This window comes from Molothrus aeneus, chromosome 6, assembly GCF_037042795.1.
Source record: "Molothrus aeneus isolate 106 chromosome 6, BPBGC_Maene_1.0, whole genome shotgun sequence".
Lineage (NCBI taxonomy): Eukaryota > Metazoa > Chordata > Aves > Passeriformes > Icteridae > Molothrus > Molothrus aeneus.
In genome coordinates, this window is record NC_089651.1 from 28,727,608 (window position 1) to 28,748,749 (window position 21,142).

The 21,142-nt window shown below is 47.2% G+C and overlaps 1 protein-coding gene across 6 annotated transcripts in view; it reads left to right on the top strand.

The window, feature by feature from the left end:
* SLC8A3 (solute carrier family 8 member A3) overlaps positions 1–21,142 on the top strand; it is a 114,388-nt gene that overhangs the window by 71,997 nt on the left and 21,249 nt on the right. For 3 of the 6 annotated variants that reach the window (XM_066551174.1, XM_066551176.1, XM_066551172.1), the window contains exon 3: positions 18,934–19,037. In XM_066551174.1, coding sequence (XP_066407271.1) covers positions 18,934–19,037 — 104 coding nt within the window. Of the gene's footprint in view, positions 1–17,454; positions 17,562–18,933; positions 19,038–21,142 lie in introns of those variants that run through there. The other 3 variants (XM_066551173.1, XM_066551171.1, XM_066551177.1) reach the window with 2 other exon arrangements.

Genomic DNA, 21,142 nt, shown 5'->3' on the forward strand with positions numbered 1-21,142 from the left:
CCTGGGTGGGGGTGCCTTCATTTAAAGGCACCTGGTTTTGCCAGAATTGTCATTAATATGCAGCAATTCTGAGGGCCTTGATTTATAAGTTCTTAGTGCCAAATGTGTAGATTTGAGCAGAGGTTGGGCATTCTTTTTTCCTCCAGATATTTTATCAGGCTTCAGTTTCTCATGACTGAAGTAAAGATGTTACTATTTACCTTTATTTTTTGAGTTGCTTTTATTCTTATTAGTCCTTAGATAGAAAGTTGTGTCACAGGACAAGGAGGAATATCACTGTGTGAAGGAAATTCCTGGGGAAAAAATTCTTCATTTGGAAAAATATTGTGTCTTTATAATGGGAACAGAGACTTTGGTCTGTGACACTCCAGCAAAGGTGTCACCTTCTGAATAGCAAATTTAATCTGACTAGTAATAGGCTAGCTTGTCCAAGGTACTTTCCACATTTCACAAAAATAATCCATGGATCCATAAACACCTGTGAGCCACAGGACACCAGCTGCTAGTCTATTACTTAGAGCCATGCACACCAAAGTGTTTTTCTGGCTGGCATACATTCTTACTCTTGCACACAGTGTAGGAGGATCAGTATGGAGGACAGGAGGCAGTAATCTCTGTTTTATTCTTCTTTGAAAAACCATGCTTGCAATGGTTTATTATCCCATATTTTTCATCAAAAGTGTTGATTTTTTTACTGGGTTTTCCCACCCCTCTCCCTGCACTGGCACAGAAGGTGTCACCCATGAAACATAAACTAGTACCACTTCCTCTGTGACCTTAGCTGTCTCCAGGTCTCCCGTCTGTACCAGCCAGTTATCCAGCTAAATTTTTCAACTCTGTGAGAAACCCACTTTTTACTGAGAATGTTGTTTACCATATAGGTAGACTCAAACAGCCTCCTTGATTTTTCCCCGTTTTAACATTTTTGCCTGTAGGTAATGGAGTTTAATTAAGGCTGACTAGTAAATATTTATTCTCTTGGCAGAAATAGGTCCAGGTTTGTCTGTTAAAAATACTACACAGCTTGCCTCTGACTGCAGTTAACTGAACCAAACACTCCACAGTTTTATTAATATCAGCAAGAAAAAAAAACCCTCAAACGCCACCACCACAAGCTTCTAACTGTGCAGCTTTCCCCCAGCCAAGGAGCACCTCTCCCCCCAGGCATCCCTGTCCCCTGCATCCCAGTCCCTGCCGAAGTGGAGCCCGTTGCCATGGAAGCCTCATTAAATCTGCATCTCGCCTGGCCGGGGCTGCAGGGGCTGCGGCTGTATTTTTAGCCGGCGGTGGTTGCGTAAGGGGGGCGGGATGGGGCTGGGATGTGCCTTGTATCTTGCCTTGATGGAAGTCTGCCAGGAAGCACCACCAGCCAAAAGACATGTCCTGCTCCGGAAAGCACTCTCAGGCCAGGCAGCCTTTGGCAGCCCCCAGTGTTGCTAGAGGTGAGCACAGGGAAGATGCAGCATGCGGAGTTGGCTTAATGGCCAAGCAAGCTCTAGGGTGGTGGCATAGCTCTGCCAGGGGCTCCAGAGAATGAGGCTCTCTTTAGATTAGACTAAAGATAATAAATCTCTCTTGACTTGAGCAAAACCTTAACACCTGGAGGGGTAGGAAGAAACTCATCAGAGCACAGCTGCAGAACAGCCCTGCACACCTAGCCATGTACATTTTAGGGAAAACAATGCCACATCTAAGTGCATTGCCCCCAAAAGAAGAAAATAGAGCTAGATGGTGTCAGAGATGCTCAGGGTGAATCTAATCTTGGGTGCAATGTTGCCTAAATCCATTTTTGGAAGGACGGGATTTGAACCCATCTCCCTGTTTGACAAATAGATGACACTGAACGATCTGAAATCTGCTCTTAGCGTAAAAGCAACATACACACACCAAAAAACTAAACCAAACCAAAAAAACCCACTACAAAAAAAATCAAAGAAAACCTCCAAACTTGCCCCACATGTTCATTCTTCATAATTTCAAATCAGAGTTGCTGGAAGTAGAAGACAAAAAAAGAGGTTTTAGCATCTCTGCACTATCAGGCTTTCTTGGCTCAAAGCATGGAGCTAGCCCCCCCCCCCCCCCTCTCAGCACTGAATCCCAGCAGTGCTGAATGTTCCAAAAATCAGATTTTTATCCTGAATTACACCTGGGCAATCTTTCAGTCTTCAGTGGGTCTCACAGATGGCCAGGAGAGCCTTGTTTAGCCTGCAAAACTGTTATTATTTGTGCTGAGGCATGAGAAGGAAGGAGTCCAGTTTGACTGTAAACTAATAACTCTTGCCTCTAATAAAAGCTATGTCTTTCGTTGGAGGCTGTGAAAATTTGATCTGGAGCAGTTGGGCTAAAATTAAACAGAGCCCAGTGCTGCTATCCTGTACAGTCACACTCTGTCAGACCGGAGTCATATGTGAAGCTCCAAGGGCTAATAGGGACTGTTACTATCATTGCTTTTTAAAGAGATGGCACTATCATTACTAGCCTTTTTTGTCCTTTTTCCAGTTGCAGGTCTCCAAATGCTTGTCTCTGCAGGAGGCACCAACTGGTAAATAAATGTTTAATAACAAAACCAAAAAAGGAAACAACAACAACCTCCAAAAAACCAAACCACCAAACCCAGCATTATTTCTAATTTGCTGGAAGTGGAATGTGACCTGGTTGTCTGTAGGCAAGTGTGCCTGACAGAGCCAGCTTTTGCTGCTGCGAGCTGTCTCTGGCTGTAGACCATCTCAGAGTCCTTCATGGGGAGATATTTCCAGCTTCAAGGCTGGCTCCATAGACCTATCTCAACATTAGGACCTGAAAAAGGTTTGCACAGGTTTGCAGGGACTCCTTTACAGTTGTAGGAGATGCAGCTCACCTTCAGTCTTGCCATGAGATTAAGCCAAGTGTTGTTTTGCCCAGGCAGCCTCATTTCTCCTGATTCAGTATCATGATTGTGGGTCTTGCACAGCTCAAGTGAAAGTGGACTTTTCAGACTACTTCAGAAAGCCCTAAATTATTTCCTTTGACCCTTGCTCAGAGCCTGGCTCTGGTTTCAAAGATGCAGCCTGGTAAGCTCCTGCTTGGCAGCACCCACCGACCCAGGAGGGCACACATGGGTACCGGGAGAGCCCAGGGCACTCCTTGTTGGGCCCTGGCAGCAGTGATTCTGCAGATGGACAGCCTGAGCTGCTGTGCTGCAGCCTGGAGCCAGTGCCACTCCAGCAGCAGCCCTGGGTGTGGGGGTGTTCCCTGGTGGCAGGAAGGCCAGGCAAGTGCCTGGGGAGCCAGCAGTGGGGGGGAATCTCACTTGTGTGTTCATTCCCGTCTGCTCCAGCTGATTGCTGCCTGCGAAGCCAAGCAAGTCTTTGATATCCTCTCTGCTTCAGCTCTGCTTCTGGAGAGCAAAGATAAGTGCAGTCTGTCCACAGGTGAGAAGCCAGGGGAGAACCTCAGATGAATGAGGTGCACATTCAGGTCTGGTTTGTGGCTGATTGGCATCAGTTTGAAGGGCTTTTAACATGTGCAATTTATTTCTCAGCATATATTTTATTCCACTGCCTTTCTGGGGTCGCAAAGGAAGCATGGAGCAATGTGATGGCAAGGAGCAAGGGACAGCCTCTGAAAAACAGAATAAGCCATTGATAAACACAGACAGACACCCTGGTAAACAGACAGAGCAGAAGGCTCCTGCTCCCGACAGTCTCCCTGGCATGTAGCAGTTTCCTTGTAAGAGCACTGACACTCACTGCAGGGCACATGTGAAATGAGCTGGAAGAAAGCAGAGGCTGGAGCAGGGAGGAAAGGATGCTCAGGCACCAATGGCATTGCAACTCAATTATGTTCTGGCTGGGCAGAGACCTGGGATGGGACCTCCTTTCAGAAAAAAATCAAAATCAGCTCAAAAAAACTTCAGGTGCACCTTTTCCTTTCTCTTCAGAAGATCTTTATCTTAGGATTTCAAGTCCTAAAAAGTTTTCTAGGACTTTAATGGGCAAAACTTCTGATTGAGACATGGCATTACTTTTTTTAAATAAACAGGCTGGGAGGGCAAAGAGGGAGCCCTTTATACAACAGCCCTTCCTCTGACACCACAAGGGGTTCATCCTAGAGTTCCTTGTGAGGTTTTAACCTTTAGAGCAGTTGTGTCACGTTGCTAAACCCCTGAGGACTGATGTTTACTGATTCTGGGGTGAAGGCTGCTGCACCTGCCACCAAGCTAGGGATCAGACCAGGGCTGATAGTGATTTTTTCTTATTAGTTGCAGTTCCAACTGCAGATGGAGACAAGTATGTGATGCCAGCCTACAAACCCAACATTTAGTTGTGTTTGGTATATGCCAGAGGCCATTAGGATTGTGGCTGGTCTTTGGCAGGACCAGTCAAGACATACAGTTGTTCAGTGGTATAATCAAAACTTGCAAGGGAGAAGACAGAGGATCATCTGTTAAAGTCTGAGATGTTTAAAGGGTTGTAGTGGGAGGGTTTAGACAGCAAGAACAGGAACAAGAGCTGAGGGACATGTTGGAATGAGAGTAGGCTAAATTTTTAGGATGGGTGAAGGGCCTTTTTCCACAAGGTAGAGAAGATAGGAGGAGATTCTTGTTTGTCAGCCAGGGACCCCAGGAGGAGTTTAAGCTCTCATGTGGGTCATTTAGCAGCTTAGCCAAAACCAGATCGAGAGCAGCCCTGCTGAGGACTGGGTGGTGCTGGTGCATAAGAGGCAATGTGTACTCCCTGCCCAGAGAGCCTGTTGTATCCTGGGCTGCATCCAAAGCAGCGGGGGCAGCAGGTCCAGGGAGGGGATTCTGCTCCTCTGCTCTGCTTTGCTGAGACCCCACCTGCAGAGCTGCATCAGCTCTGAGGTCTCAGCACAGGAAGGACGAGGACCTGTTGGAGTGAGTCCAGAGGAGGCCACCAAGATGCCTAGAGGAATTGAACACCTTTGGTGTGAGGAAAGGCTGAGAGAACTAGGATTGTTCATCCTAGAAAAGAGAAGGCTTTGAGGTGACTTAATGGTGGCCTACCAGTACCTGAAGGGAACCTATGAGAAAGATGAGAGGGACTTTTTACAAGAGCATGTAGAGTCAGGACAAGGGTAAAAGGATTCAAACTGAGAGAAAGTTTAGAATAGATATTAGGAGGAAGCTCTTTGTTATGAGGTGCTGGAACAGGTTTCCCAGAGAAGTTGTGGGTGCCCCATCCCTGGAGGTGTTCAACGCCAGACTGGAGCTCTGAGCAACCAAGTCTAGTGAAAGGCATCCCTGTCCATGGCAGGAAGGCTGGAACTAGATGATCCTTAAGGTCCCTTCCAACCCATGGATGTGATTCCATGAATCTATAGGAGACCTGCATGGGTGGGAGAATGCTGTGCAGGCTGTGGTGTGCTTGGTCCGTGTGATGGGGTCCTGCCAGTGTGCAGCACTCCCCTGTCTGGCTGAGCCAGGCTGTCCTGCACGGGGCTGGGTTGTGGCAAGGCAGGGAGGCAGTGCAGCAGCCCATCTCTCTGTGAACTGAAGCTGGGTCATCAACTGAGGCTTGAGAGTTGCACTGCTCCTAGATTTAACCCTTCTGAATCATTCAGGTTCACTGCAAAGCTGGCTGATGACGTGATTTCTGTTCAGTTTATTAATAAGGAGGTGGTTTTTTAATGGTGCAAAGCTCTGGATTCTGAAAGTAAAAGCCCAGCAGGGCAGGCCTCCTTCTGGGAATTGCAGCTTCTCCCAAGGCATGCGTTCCTGGAAATTCAGAAAATGGCCCTGTTTGGTTTTCCCAGTGTGTTTTTATTCTGTAAGAAACAGAAATAAAACAGCCCCAAAGAGCGAAATGAAATGGTGTAACTGAGTATCCTTTGCCCTATCTTCAGTGTTACAGGAGAGAACTGTGAGTCCCATCAAATGCACAGAGCCTTGGATAAAGATGCAGTATCTTGGCTCTATGTAAATGATTGGATATGCAACTTAGATTTGGCCGTGTCAATTCATTGTGCTGCCCCTTATCTTGGTCACAAGAAGCCTGTGACCGGAGCCAAAGCACCCCAGCTCTGTCTCCAGCTCCTTTTGTTCATATACAATAATTGTATCTGCAGTTGTAGTTACAATAGTTGTATCTGCAGAGCGGGCTCGTTTCAGGCTGGCAGCTGCACAGTGTTGTTTGCAGCTCATTAATTTCCTACAGATTGCTGCCTTGCTGCTTTGGATGTAGTGCAACTCCAGTGGCTGGGCTGAGTGCCGTCCTGCAGAGCTGAAAGCGCCGTCTGCGTGGGTGTGTGGCAAGAGCAGGGTGAGGGAGGGGACAGAGGGACTTGCGAGCCTGGTATCTGGAGACATTTGTGATAGGAAAGTTGGCTTTGCTCTCTACCCTTTTTTATGTTCTTTGAGCACTGAAATCTGTGGGTGCTGTCACATGCAGGTGCCAGAAAAGAGTGGGGTGTTGAGATATGCCAGCTTCCGTGCTGGGAACTGAGGGGACTATCCTGACCTTTCTTGAAAAGCCAAATATCATTGCCATTGTTGTCCCAAAACAGGTTCTTTCACTTGCTAAGCAAGAGGCTGATCCACACACAGAATCGAGGTGTTTGTCTGATTTACAGTTCTGGGCAGAAAGGCGTGCTGGGTGACAAATCCACAAAGTTAGCACATGGACTATAAAAACTTTTCACTATTTATATGTTTTAGCAAACAAAGGCATTGACATTCATTGGCTACAAGTTCCCTATTAATGCTCTTAATTAACTAATTAATTAATTGTATATTAGTGCTCTTATTAATTAGTTTTCTGTCATCTTTTGGTTAAATTATTTCAGTCCTCTGCTCTACCAGCTTTTCATTCCTTCTCATGCTAATTAGTCCACATGCTCAGTCTTTTCTTCTTTTGAGTCCATCAGTTTCCTGAGTCAGTACTTCATGAGTGATGGTTGCAATCTCCTCCTGTTGAAATGACCTTTTGCCCAGACACAGCTGATTTCAACACAGTTGCTGAGTTGGCTTTATTAGTTTCTTCTTTATCTTGGGATTTCTGCCAAATGTCCTTGTGGCCTGGAAATCCTGCATTCTTTGTGTCCACTATCAGTAGTGCATGCTTCTCCCCAAGCTTTGTCAACCTCCCGCTTCGTCTGAGATCACTGAAGCGTGTCAAGGCCTAAACTTTTAGCAAGGAAATTCTATCAACAAGTAATTTATCTTTCTAATGCCTGGACATCAGCAGTGTAGTAATTGTAGTACAGTGAGTCTTGAACAGCCATGTTAGGAGGAGCCCTTAGTCTCACCTATGTTGTCTCTACTGGGAAGAGCAATGTCATAGGTATGAATCTGCACATCTATCTGTGCCTGCAGCTAGTGTGATCCCAGGGAATGTGGATGTGCCTGGCAGACAGAGATCAAGAACCTGTAATCCCTGCCTGTAGTCCACTTTACTCTCACCGCAGCCTGGCTCCTGTGCTGGGTTGTTTGTCCCTAGTGTGCTAGCATGTCCTTCCCCATGCTTCTGGGTAGACTTGAGCAGTTCTGCCCCCAGCTGCAGCACCCTGTCTACCTCTACTGTTGGCAGCAGAGACAAAGCCACCCCAGCTATGGCAGGAGCTGACCAAGTATGGGGTCAGTATGAACTTGTGAAGCAGATGGCAGCAGCAAGACATTCATGAAGTTCCCAGAGTTCTGTATTTGGCAAGCTCAGGTCAAGGGGGCCACACTCTCCCAAAGGAGCAGTGCTTGAAGGCCAGCCCCTTGTGTCTCTTCAAACCTGCCATGACAAAGCAATGAGCAATGCATGGCAGGGTCACACCGTCAGGCAATGCCAGGGGCTCCTTTTGGCTTACCAGCTCCAGCAGTTTTTGCCCTAGGAGGAATTTAAAGCCTTCCCAGGCTGGTGAGGATTGTTTTGAATCTAGTATTTCTCATTCCTCAACTTCCTCCCCCTTCTGTCCCCACCTTCTCATCCTCACCAGCATCTCCATGGCAACCCTGTTGCTGAAGAATAGGAAAGACATCTAAATATAGCTTCCAAATCTACATGCCTTCAGTAAAAAGTCTAAAACTAGGGGCGACAGCTTGAAGCACTGATCTGCCAATACCAGCCAATAACGAGCATCTGTCTTGCAGGGGGAATTCAGGAACACTGTGGTGGGACAGGGGGTCACTTCCAGCTGAATCCCCATTTTCTGTTTGCTCAGAACATCTCAGGAGGCTTTGAGGTAGTCCAGCCTACCTGGTCCTGTCCAGGGCACTCCCGGTCCTGCACCCTGTCAAGCTTTGGAGCCGTTCTCTAGAGCAAACAAAAGATCTCTAGTACTTTTTTTTTTTGCCATTGATACCCATGATGCATTTTGATATCATAGGTGTTTATTTTGGTACATCAGACTCAGATGGAAGCAGTAAAATTCAAAGACCTTTAGTAAGGAATAAATGTCCTTCCTTCCTGCCTTCCTTCCTGCTCTTCTCTGCCTCCCTTCCTCCTTCTGTCATTCCCTCCGTCCGTCCCTCCATTCCTCCCTTCCTCCCTCCCCACAGTATGGTTGTGGTTGAAGTCTTGCTCCTTCTGAAATTCCTTTCTAAGAGAAAAAAAGGCACAGAATCTCCTCAGTGAAGCTGTTCCCCTGGGAATCTGCCCAAGGTAGGGAGGGGTAAAATGTCTATGCCCAGGGCCCTGGTTCTGCTTTGCACCTACACCAGGCTGATACCCACCTCAACTGTCTGGTTTCATGGGCTGCCAAGTTGAATTATTGCTTGTACAAGACATGTACTTACTGTACAGACCTCAACAAATAGCTCCACAGGCTGCTGAAATTTTGTCTGTTCTCCCCTGGCCCTGAAGCATCAAGTCTCATAGGGTAAGCAAGAAGAAGCTGACTTGGAGCAGGCCAGACAAGGGCCCGCATGTGTCTGTACGCACAGCTTCATTATTCGAACGCAAGTAGCTTCATGAAACTGAATAAGGAAAAGAAAACCTGTGGAGCTGGGCTGCTATGCTTGTACAGCCTAACTTAAATAGCTCAGCTGGTCAGCAGCATGGACTCAGCTGAGAGAAGGGGGTTTAACAAACTCTGATTTTCCCTTTTTTTGCAGAAATTCTTAAAAACAAACTGTGACATCTTTCCTTGAAGAACCCTGTATATGCTGCAGCATTTTATCATGTTTGAACAAAGTGAAATATAGGGTGCTTTGGATATCTTCTCTGGCAGGGCTGACTGCATTATGGACATTCATGGAGCATTTTTTGGTGCTTCAGGGTTTCCGAGTTGAGTGTGAGACTTGAGAGTGGAGTGAATTTGCCATTTACTAGCTCCAATGGTGATTCCCATGGCTTATACATGGATAAACCACGTCTCTTGAGTTGCCCTGAATTTATTAGGCACTTAAGGATTTTTTTTTCTTTTGATGGCATGGATGTGCTTAATGGACTCACTTGCAACTTAGCAGCTCTGATTTCTCATTGCTGGTACAGTTATTTGCACTGGTACAAAGTAGGTGTGAAACATTGTCATGTGAATTTGGTAGCATTTCACGTCTCTTGGCAGTCTTGGGTGGCAGTGGGAAGTGACGGCTGGGCTGCTGTGCACAAAACAGGCGCAAATTGAAAAATGAAGATGACCAGAAAGACAAAAAAAACCCTTCGGTGTTGTCATCTAGGATAGAGAAACCATAACAAGCAATTTTAAATTTCTTTTTTACTTTGGATTTATTTTTTTAAATGGCTATCACTGTAAATCTTTTACTTGTAACACTTTAAAGTTTTCTTATACGAGTCAAGACTAAAAAATACAGCTCTTAGTCTTGACTATGTCCTTTTAATTATCATGTGTCAGCTACTAAAGCATTTTCAATAGTTCTAATTGAAGCATGGGCCAATTTACTAATTAGCCAAGATTACATGAGGAATACACAAAGGGAAGATGCCTTTCTGTGTCAATATTTCCTCCTTTATGCCTTAGGAGATCTGGTGTGATGTGAACAAACTATACTGCTAACAGTCAGCCAGGCAGAGCCCCTGAGCTCCTGGACTTTGTCCCACACAGTCCCAGGGGTGGGCATGAGGGATCACACAAGGCTTTGGACTGGGGTCACTGTCCCCACCTCAGGGTACAGCCGCTTCTTGCGTGGTGTCTTCTCCAGTGAACCTTTTCCCCCTGCCTGTGAGCTGCCATAGCAGAGCTGGATGTTTCTGGCCCTGGCTCTTGCAGGAGTGGAGCAGAGATCCCTCGTGTGCTGCATGTGTGGCAGGGATAGAGGCTTGCAGAAGGGCTCTGGGTCTCCTGGGCCAGTCTCAGACTCTGCCTGTGTGGGAGGAACAGCAGGGCCGTAGGGAGCCACTCCAGGAGGCAGTGCCAAAGGCACTTCTCCCTCCTGCCTTGTCAGTCTGGGTGAACATTACAAAGGACTTTCTAGGGGTAAAGAGTTGAAATATCGGGAAAGATAATCCAGAAAACATCTTTGTAATGTGGCTATTAGAAAGCAGTTGGGCAACACCTACTAGTCAGGAATGGCTTGGTGGAAATGCCTCTGCCCAGAGGCAGGATGATAGTTGTTTGCAGACATACTTTCTGAGGCCTTTTAGTTCCCCCATGAAGTAAATAGACTTTAGCAAGGAAGAGGAGGTGCCCTACAGAAGTGCACAGCTCCTTCAAATGGGAACCATGTCAGATGAAGCTAGAATAAGTTGATACTCATACGAATAAATGATACTTCCACCACCACTTCAAGCTCTCTCTGCTGTCTTCCCTCACCACCTTTCTGGTTGCATCACTGTAGCACCTTCCACATTGGGAGTTCAAAGCAAGTAGGGACTGTCCCCTATCAAGTCCCTGTGAGAAATAAGGACCATGGGCCCTGCATGGATATAGAAACTTAAGTATGGAGGTATCAACTGACTTACTTGTAAGGCTTCAGGCTTGACAGGAGAAACACATAGGTCATACAGTGATTAGCACTGCAAAGGACCTTATTTTAATGATAAGATGATAGTTTCTTATAGTAATTTATCAGGTGATTTTGATTAAAAGAGAATTAGTTACCATCTGGTTATCCCATAAAACAACTTGACAACAAAAGAGAAAACACAGAGGAGAAAAATCTCATTTTCTGGGGATGGCTTCTGACTATGTTACTTTATAGCCGACTGGCTGATAGTGAAGCTGTTGGGGCTTTCCCCCATGTGCTTGCTACACAAAGTAGGATAACTCTTGCACAGCTGCTTTTCCAAGGTCCTCATGAACAATGCAGCCAGTTCTTGGAAACTGGCCTGCCATGGCTTGTCTCCAGCTTCTGCACCAGCACCAGTTCTTCTGTAACTCAAACATCAGCAATGTGCACATCAGTGATCTGCTTGAAACTGTGTTCTGACAGTTCATCTATCCTGTTGGCACCTGTTTAGTCAATTGGTACCAACATCTAGTCAGACCTTAGAGGGACCTTCAGTTCTTACCTTTCTGCTAGAATAAACAGTGACCATTGCCAGTGGCTGCAGCTGAATGCTTGACAACTTGTCCCCCCACTCCATAATCTCCATGGTAATCAAAACATCTTCTTTCATAAACATGATCTTAAGACCAGAGTGCAGCTTGCCTGTCTTGGTCATAATCTGGATTGGTTCTTAAATTACCATGATTTTCTCTTGAAATTAAGATCACTCACCATCTCCTTGGTGAGTTTAGTGAATCTGGTTTTGGATCTAATGATTCTGCCCTTCAAACACTTTTTTTTTTTTTCTGTGCCATGTGACAGCATAATTCTTTGCTTCAAAATTGCTCAGTTTGTTACTCTGGGTTATTGATGCACAACTTCATATGAGCATGGGCATCAAATCAGGCTTCTTTTGCTGTCTTCTTCACCTTTCCTGTGAGCACTGTCACATTGTTGTGTTTAATATCCACCTCCCAGTGAACTGGGCAAAGACAGATCCCCACTATTTATAACCTTATTTAATCCCTTCTGGTTTGCCTCAAGCACACAGCATTGCCAGCCAGTCAAAGCAGGTGATTTTCCTGCTCTGCTCCTCACTGGGTGGCATCACCTCAAGTCTTGTGTGCAGTTCTGGGCACCACAAAATAAAAAAAACATTGAGGAATTACAGTGTCTGAAGAAGGGCCATGAGGATGGTGAAGGGTCTAGAGGGGAAGCCATGTGAGGAGTGGCTGAGATCACTTGGTCTGTTCAGCCTGGAGGAGGCTGAGGGGAGACCTCATTGTGGTCTTTAGCATCCTCTTGAGGAGAAGTGTCAGGTACTGATCTCTTCACTCTTGTGACCAGTGGCAGGACTTGAGGAAAAAACATGAAGTTGTGTCAAGGAAGGTTTAGGTTGGATATCAGGAAAAAGTTTTTCACTCAGAGGGTGATTGAGCACTGGAAAGGCTCCCCAGGGAAGTGGTCACAGCACCAAGCCTGACAGAGTTCAAGCATTTGGACAATGCTCTCAGGCACATGGTATGATTGTTGGGGTATCCTGCCCAGAGCCAGGAATTGGACTCTATGAGCCTGATGGGTCCCTTCCAACTCAGCATATTTTATGATACTGTGACTGCTCTATGAAGTCTTCTGGCATAGTAGCTGGGCCCTATCTGCAGCTTCACAGTAAAATCCCAAACCAGCTCAGAGCTCTGGGGAAGAGTAATTCTGGTACCACAGGCTTTGAGCTTCATGCTGCAGGAATTTCCACCCACAGCAAATCAGATGAAGATTTGGGTTCATCAGGATATGTGTCAAGAACAGAATGGCTTGACCCAAAGTGTTTGTACTAATGATTCGCATTAATGAGTTACTGAACATCTCCTGGTACATCTCACTGCCAAAGGGATGTTTACCTTGCCGTCTTGGCTGCTTTTCATCCTGGCTAATAGTGTCCCACCAGGGACTCTAAAATGTGCCCTTGCACAGCCCTGCCTGTTTCAGTGGTATACACTATGTGACATCTCTTGACTTGTATTCTTTTTAGAGTTGCTTCACATTCCAAAATCACACAGACCCACAAAGGCACATCCTCTTAAACTTCTCAGCAATAATTCCTGCAAATGAGAGTGTCCACACAAAGAGATACTCAGTATTTTCTAGCACATTAATCAAATAACCATTCAGTTGTTGCCTTATGTGTTGGAAGTGGACATGTTGTCAAATAAAATGATTTTATAGATTATCCTCTGTACTTCCCAGATGGGGAATTTAGCAACATCATGTGCACAAAGTCCTTTAGGAGAAGATCGATGTCTATTCATTTCATCTTCTGTTGCTTACTCAGGGAAATCTCATTCTTAATGTTGCTCCCCAGAGGAGCTTTTCCATCCCTGACATTTAAAACCAGTGGTTGTTTCTAAGTGTACGTTGAAAGCAGAACCTCATCTGAAGGCTGTTGGGTGGCAGCTTGCAATGACCTCAGAGAAAAAGAAGCAAGTGAGCAGCTATCCTCACTTCTATATGACCAGATGTTCCCTGAGAGTGCTGGCTTTTGGTTTGCCCTGCTGTGTCACAGGCCAGATTGAAAGCATTGCTCAGTCTGCTGAAAGCTGGCACCAAGCCCTGAATTAAAGAGCCCTTCCCATCACTGTAGTCATGCAGGTGCTGAGATTGGACTATGCTGTGTCTTGGTGCTAACAGTGCGGCTTTGTGTTTTGCAGAGTGGCTCCTTGCTGCCAGGAGAGGCTTTTAGATGGTCTCTGTTGTTCTCTGCTTTTGAGCTGTCTGAGGTGTGTCTTGGCCCCAGTCAAACTGTCAGAGAGAATGGGGAAGGCTGGAAAGCGTCCTCCTTTGTCCATGTGAAGTGGTCAGAGGCTGGGAAATGAAAGCTGCTCAGCTGAGCAAGGTTCCTTGCTTCCCATGGTGGTGAGCATGCCCATCAGGGCTGCTGCACAGCCAGCCCCTCGTGCCTGCCTCTGCCTCCATTAATTTCAAGAAGCTGTCATGATGTTCTTGCAGCAAAATGTTCCCAAGCCTCCCGCTCCCACACGCTCTCTGCCTCTCGGTGTCCTTCTGTCACATCTCTCACATTAACGTGATGTCCTCCCGGGGCAGCGTTACACTCCAGCCCTTCTCTCCATCCATCTCCTCCACTCTTCCTGCCTTCCGAGGACGCAGCTCTCAGTGTGGCTGTAGGTGAGAGATGAGATTGTGTGGGAGCAATCTGTGTTTTGGCCTCCAGACAATTTATGACAGCCCAGGACGCAGCTGTATTTATGGTTGCTTTCATAGGCCTGGAGACGAGCAAAATGCTCACAGAGGTAGGGAAGCTGCACAGCTGGGGAAAGGGCAGCCCTCACCAGCCACAGTGGACTGGGAGGGGTGGCCTGATGGGCCAGCACACCCCCCCTCTGTCAGCACTGACCTTTCTGTGGTGACACTCACGGGAGCAGCCAGCCGAGAGAAGGGCACTTCCTCTCAAGGGAGCAAACCCAGCACTGTGCCCCCATCTGTGCAGGCTGCAGAGTGGCCTGGGAGCAGGGATGCTGCTCTTCCCTCTGCCACAAAATCCCAGGGAAAGGTTAACTGAAATGTGGCACTGGGTCTATGGGCCCTGGCCCACCTCCCCATGTAACTGCACAGTCCTTGCCAAGTTCTGCCCTACTCCTTTCCCCCTTGCACAGGGAGGTCTGGCAACATCCTGACTCTGGAGCAAGAGCTGGCAGTGCCTGCAGTTTGGCTCCCATCACCCTCATCCCACCACACCTGGCCTCAAGCATCACCTCTGGGCTCCTGCTGTATCCCCAAGGGTGGAGGATGGGGTGGAGGACCTTCTGGGCATTCACCACCTCTCAGCAAAGCTGGAGAGGTCAGGCACCACCTCCTTTGGGATTCAGTCAGATGGGGAGAGGGGGTGCAAGGCTCAGCCTATGTCCATGCAGGGCACCTATGGCTTTGGCCTGTTGCTTTGATCTGTCCTTCACCTGTTGTTTCAGAGCTGGGTAAAAGGTTCTTTTCTCCTTAAAAGCTTGTAGCAAAGGAGGAAACCAGGAAGTTACTGGTTTGCTAACCAAATTCAGACTCTCTTTTTGGAAAAGCCACCTGATGCTTGAGTGTGTGGTAGTGGTCCAGTTTGCAGCAGAGCTGAGTTGGTTTTGGAGCCCAGAAGGTTTGTGTTCCTGACTTAAGAGGACCTGCTTTTGCAAAGGCAGCACTTTGCCATGCTAGCTTCTAGGGATCCCCAGCAACCCTTCTTTCTCTTTCATTATAACTGGGTTTTTTTTACATTAAAACAAAGACTATTCTAAGGAAGTCTCAGCACTGTGGAACTACTTGGTAGGAATATGGAGGAAGGAAGGCAGGAAGGAAAGAAGGCAGGCAGGAAGGAAGGAAGGCAGGAAGGAATGGTTTGCATGCAGAATATTAACTGTACAAAGCCTTAGAATAGCTTTGTCGCAGTACATAAACTGACCCCAGGAAACAGGGTCTGTAGCGTTTTTTCCAAATTTTTGCAGACAAGCAATACTGATTATTTCAAAGCTCCTAGAATGGAAAAAACATAAGCAATGGTACTTATGAAAGGGATTATTAAAAGCAACCCACGTCCAGGAAGCACTGGCTGCTTTGGAAAATCCCACCTTCTGTTTTGTAGTAATGAGCAAGGAAAAGATCAGAGCTATGAATCAGCTGTAGGTTTAACTCAGCAAATTGAACAAGCTTTGCAAAGTATCAGGGGCCCAGATAAAATCTGGTTCAAAAGCCAAATTCAACATCTCCAACAAAAATTAAACAAAAAATCATCATGATGAAGTCTTGGCAGAGCAGCAACATTTACACCAGAGAAATACCTTTTAAAATCTTTCAGGCTAGATTAGCAGAGATTGAAGGAGCCTAGAGAAGGGAAAGGAGGCTTGCTGGCATTGGTGCGGGGTATGGGTAGAGCAAGCACTGGCAAAAATAAAGCTGATTTAGCTCAGAAAGAAGAATTGGAGGTGATTTTTCCTGCATATTCCTGCACTGATGGATAGGCCGACATTGTCCAAACTCTTCTCCCACCCCTGTGCCATCATTTGAAAGAGAAGGGTTGGGACCAAGATCAAGACCAGAGTCAGCACAGGGAACAGGATTTCCACAACTGGAATACAGGAGGAATTGACTTGAGTGTCAAATTGTAGGATGACCAAATAATTTTGTGGTCATTATTGATACCAGTAGGAATGCAAGCTGCAGTGATGATTCTCCTGTTCTGTGCTGAAGTGATGATTTTCCAGAGGCTGATGGTTGTGGCAGCATCCCCAGGGTGGGGATCACAGCACCCCCAGGGTGCGGGGCTGGACTGCTTGTTCTCTGAGGCACTGTGAGATCAAAGATACAGGATTTAATTGCAAAGGCTACAGGCTGAGGCACATAGAGATGTGAATTTGGTTACATCTGTCCAGATTGCCAGTGATTGTGATTGCCAGTCCTGCTCTTTTCTTCCTTCCCATTGCCGGTCAAGACTGATTGTGCACAACGTGCACCTGGGCCTGATCTGACTGCTAAGGATGGGCAGGAAAGAGAAGAGGAGCTTGTTGTGTCAGGGCCGTGTGTGGGACCAGAGCAGTAGGAAGCAGGGGGTCTTTCACTTGCAGGAGGGCAATTGTTTTGAGGTAAGGAAAACACTTTTTATGTGGAACTGACTTCTGGTTTAAAAGATGCAGTTCCAGCTTGGGGTAGGGTTCAACTAGCAGTCCAGGAGCCCCAAGATGGCAAGTAGGTACCCATTCAGAGGAGTTACATGTGCCAACAGTGTTGTATTTAAGAGGGGCTTATGCCAGCTTGGAATGAAAGCATCGATGTCTTCAGTCACAAGTGAGGGATGTGACTGCATGAACCTTTGCAGCCACTGGCAGAATGAGGGGAATGCAGGGGTCGTTTTGAGCTTGCAACAGTCAGTGCAGCCTGTCTGTAAGGAGGCAGTGGGTTGGCAGTCTTTGACTTGTTTCTCTTGTTCTGTTTGGGTGTGAAAGTTGTGGGACAGTACTCTGCATAAGGCATGTATTTGCTGTGAAGGAAGCCATGACAGAGTGAGCTCTTCTTTTCCTACAAAATGGTAAAAGAACTTACAAGAAATTTGCTAAAGGAGAAACACAGGATCTGCTGCCCAGCTGCTCAGCAGTTCCAGCAGCCAGCACTTCTCAGAGCAGGCCAATGAAGCTGAGGCAGCAGCAGGGTGCCAGCAGGGTGTGTGTGCTTGTGTGTGTGCGTGTGTGTGTCTGTGCACAGGGGTAACAGGGTGAGGGAAGCCTGCTTCTCTGCTGGCCATCAGACCTCACTGCCCACAGGCTGAGCCCTGAGCCAGTTTGCTGGGGGATTGTTTTTGTCTAACTTCACTTTCTAGTTTAGCCTGCCATTCTGCCTTTGGGTTAAACAGAAAATTGGCCAGTGTTGGTTGCAGAAGGGGGGCTTTAGCCTTTCTCAAAGGGCCATGTTGAGTATGTTCAGTGGGTGAGAAAACTTTGACTCTCTAATGTACCCATTTAACTCTGTCCTTCCTTGACTTTTGCTTCTCTGTTCCCCTCTCCCCTTTATGACCCTTATTATTTTTCCATCCACAGCAAATCAGTTCACATCAAGGTAATTGATGATGAGGAGTATGAAAAAACCAAGAATTTCTTCATTGAGCTGATGAGCCCCCGCATGGTGGATATGAGTTTACAGAAAGGTGTAGTACTGGCCCTGCAGACTAACATTAACGTTCTTTCCTCCTCTCTTCCATCTCCTTCCTCCTCTTCTCTTCCTCTGATGTCTCTCTGTCTCTGACTGCTCTGCCCTAAACACTGCTGTGCACGCACACTGTGTCACATGGTACCCATGGGGTGGCATGGGGAGTGGTGCTGGGGCTGCTGAGAGGCAAAGTGGCAAGGGGAGCAGAGAGAGAAGGATGGAGAGCAGTCCTGCTTGTCCATGTTTCTGTGGTGACTTGAGAGGAACCTTCTGCCACCCCCACTGGAGGGCCCAAGAAAATTTTGTAGTGTCAGTGGGAAGATGTTGGCTAGAAACATCCAGCATCTCAGGAGATCATTCCCCAGCCCTGGTCCTATGGGTTGTTCCAGTCAGACCCATGTTAGAAAAACACAGGAATTGAGGCCTGGCAGAGAAGCAGCTCCGTGACTTCTGAGAAGCAGTGGGCAAAGGCTGTGCACTGGTCTGGTTGTCACAGAGCAACTCTGGGAGCAGGAGCTGAGGGCAAGGAAGAGCCAGGGCCTGCTTTGGTTTGCCTGAGGTCTCACAGCAGCTGTGTATATTGCAGGGGTAGTGGAGGGGGCCAGATAAGCTGGCCTCAAGGGAAAGAGGCTAGACCTTCTCCAGTGCCCAGGGCGTTTCTTTTTGAGCCTTGGAGGCATTGTCCCATTGTGTCCCCTGTGAGCAAAGCTGTCCATCCCCTGGGAAGACTGCATCCTCATTTGAGGAACAGGACAGGAGGATGGGTGGATACTATCAAGAAGAGAAAGCAGTAAGATGTGCCATTTTAAAAATGGGAGTTAGAACCAGCAGCCTCCTTAGCAGCTGGTGGAGCTGTAGCCACTGGCAGAGACCCACCTCACCACCCTGGGGAATGTGTCTCTCTCTTCTCCTCAGGTTCCCGGCCCAGAGTCTTTGCAGACTTATTATTAATCATGAGGGTATTATTACTGTATTTATTATTAATGGTAAGAAGAAATTGGTCCTCCAGCTAAAATGCAGTGGGTAGCTCAGGGTGGTGGTCCCTGATGCTTTTCAGGCAACTGATACCCTTTCCATTACCATCTGACACTGAAAAAAAATGTGCTGCAGAAGTCACCTTCCACTAACCATCAGCAAGGTCCTCCTCCCACTTTTCCCTGCCTCCTCTCTCCCTTGCCAGCCCCCCCCGCCCCTAACAGCCCGCTCCCAAGGAGCCGCTGCGAGGATGCTGTGTCCGACAGGCAGGCCAGCGCACGCCGCCCCAGCGGGAGGGGCTGCGTGCCAGGAGCCCTCGCTGCCGCCGCCGCCGCTGCCTCGCCTCCAGCCAGCTGACCCGCTGTACACGGTTGTCTCTCTTGTTGTCCCTACAGGAAGACCATAAGGGTTAAGATAGTAGATGAGGAGGAATACGAAAGGCAGGAGAATTTCTTCATTGCCCTTGGTGAACCGCAATGGATGGAACGAGGAATATCAGGTGTGAGATCCTTTATGAAAAAAATGCAAAAAAGAAAAAAATCAGAATCAAGTATCCAAACCCCAAATCCAGAAAATATAACCTTCTTTCTCCTCCTTACCCTTCCTCCTTTTCTCCTCCTCCTGTAGAGGGATTGACTTTTACTCTTTGCCCTCCTGTATTCTGCTCTTACTCTGTTTCAGTGTCATCTCTGTGCCTTTAAGAGCCTAGCTTACTTCTGATCCTCCTTTTGTGCAATGCTTGAGTCTCGGAGGCTGTGTTATTTTGATTGGGTTTCCTTGTCTTGATCTGTTTTTTGTTCTGAGCACACCTTTGCTGTTCTCCCTGCTCCTGCTTCTTTGCCAGGACCTTGGGGAATGCAAAAGGCAAGAGAAGGGTGAAATGCATGGCTGCCCCCTTCAACTCCTCCTGTACTCCCCTGTCCTTCCCTCTGTTGTTGCCTCCAGTGGCACTGCTTTGGTGCTCTTGGGTCCCTATGAAGTGTGATGAAAAGTCCATAGGAGAAGAGAGAAGGTGTGAAGTAACTTGGCTTACTTTTTTTTTGAAATGGTTCTTCATGTCTTTCATTTGAAAACCCCTTTAAATGTGTCACAAACAATCACAGTCTGTGAGGGTGAGGGGTGTGAAGCTCTACTGAGGTCCTGCTTCATTTGAAGTGAGACCCAGGATCTCCCAGGAGGCCAGGATTCATTGCTGGAATAAACCCAGACTTACGGTTGTGTCTTGCCTACATCTGCCTTTGTTCTTGTCCTATATGTGTTTGACCCCTTTCTCACTGAGTCTTGCCACTGGCTTCACTAGCTTTAGGGTGGCCTAGGAGGGCCAAGATTTAAACAGAGGCACTTTACAAAAAGGAATTAAAATCCTTCTGGGTGCCTGTTACAGAGGAGAGCCAAATGTGTGTGCCCACAGGCTTATTTCTGCTCTCAGGTGCTGCTGTTGGTGGTGGGACACCTGGCTGCTGCCCATGCACTGCACAGCACAGCTCTCCCTTGCTGAAATGTCTTCTGTTTCTTACCTCACCAGCACAGCAGCTGCCCTCTGGCCAGTCCAAGCTCCCATAGACTGCTCCATAGGATGCTCAGGATAGACACAGGTTACATTAGCATTTCAGTATCATACAGCATCCATGGACTTGTAAAACGTAAACCCGTACTTTAATACTGTTAGACTGCCTCCTGCAGCCCACAGGCAATGAGGGATATCAGGTTTCACTTTGTCAAGCACAAGCCCTCAGTTTTCACTGAAATCCAACTGCCCTTGAGCAGAAGCAGTGATCAACCTTGCCATATCCCATGGGAGTATGTCCCAGCAATCAGTTGCCCGCCAGGGTAAAGATGTGAGCATGGCTTCTAGGTAGAAGTTGTCTGGCCTCAGCTTGTAGCCACTAGTTATTTTACTACTTTTTTCCATCATATAAAAGAACTATATAATGCCACAGCATCCATGTAGCTGTCAGTTCACTACACCCACAGCGTGCTCAGATTTCCTCTTGGCCATTGTGAAGGCCAAATCCTGGATCAAAGTCTTCAGTCCTAGAATCACACTGGGGTCTCCTCTCCACATGTGTGGAGATGTCTTCCTGTCCATGGGTCTCCCACCTCCGTCTCAGCAGGTCCATGAGGAAAATCACAGGCCCGTGGCTTTCTCCTGCTTGGTAGCTTGGAGCAACACAATGAATTTTTTTCTCAGCTGTCTGTTCTCTGTGAATCCTGCAGCCTTTTTTAAACAATGAGCAGAATCAGAATATAGAGTCATAAATGGGCTGTTTTTATGAAGTCCCATATTTCTTTTTCCTATACAGGTCACATTGCACTTGGTTGAATAAGAGCAAGTGTTTGGAAAGAACCCAAGTGCCCCCGGAAGTGGACCAGTTGTAAAACGTCTTCATTGTTGCTAGGACTACAGAGCCAGTTTGCTGTATCATATATCTCTTATTTACATCTATATCAGCTCTAGTCAGTGTGATTGTCTGATTTGCAAGAGGCAGAGAAGAGGTCAGAGCTGGACTAAATTGATCTGCAGCACAGAGCCTGCAGGCCAGTAGGTGAGGGCACACCCTTGGACAGACCCTCTTTACCCTGGAGGAAGTAAAGGACCATGCC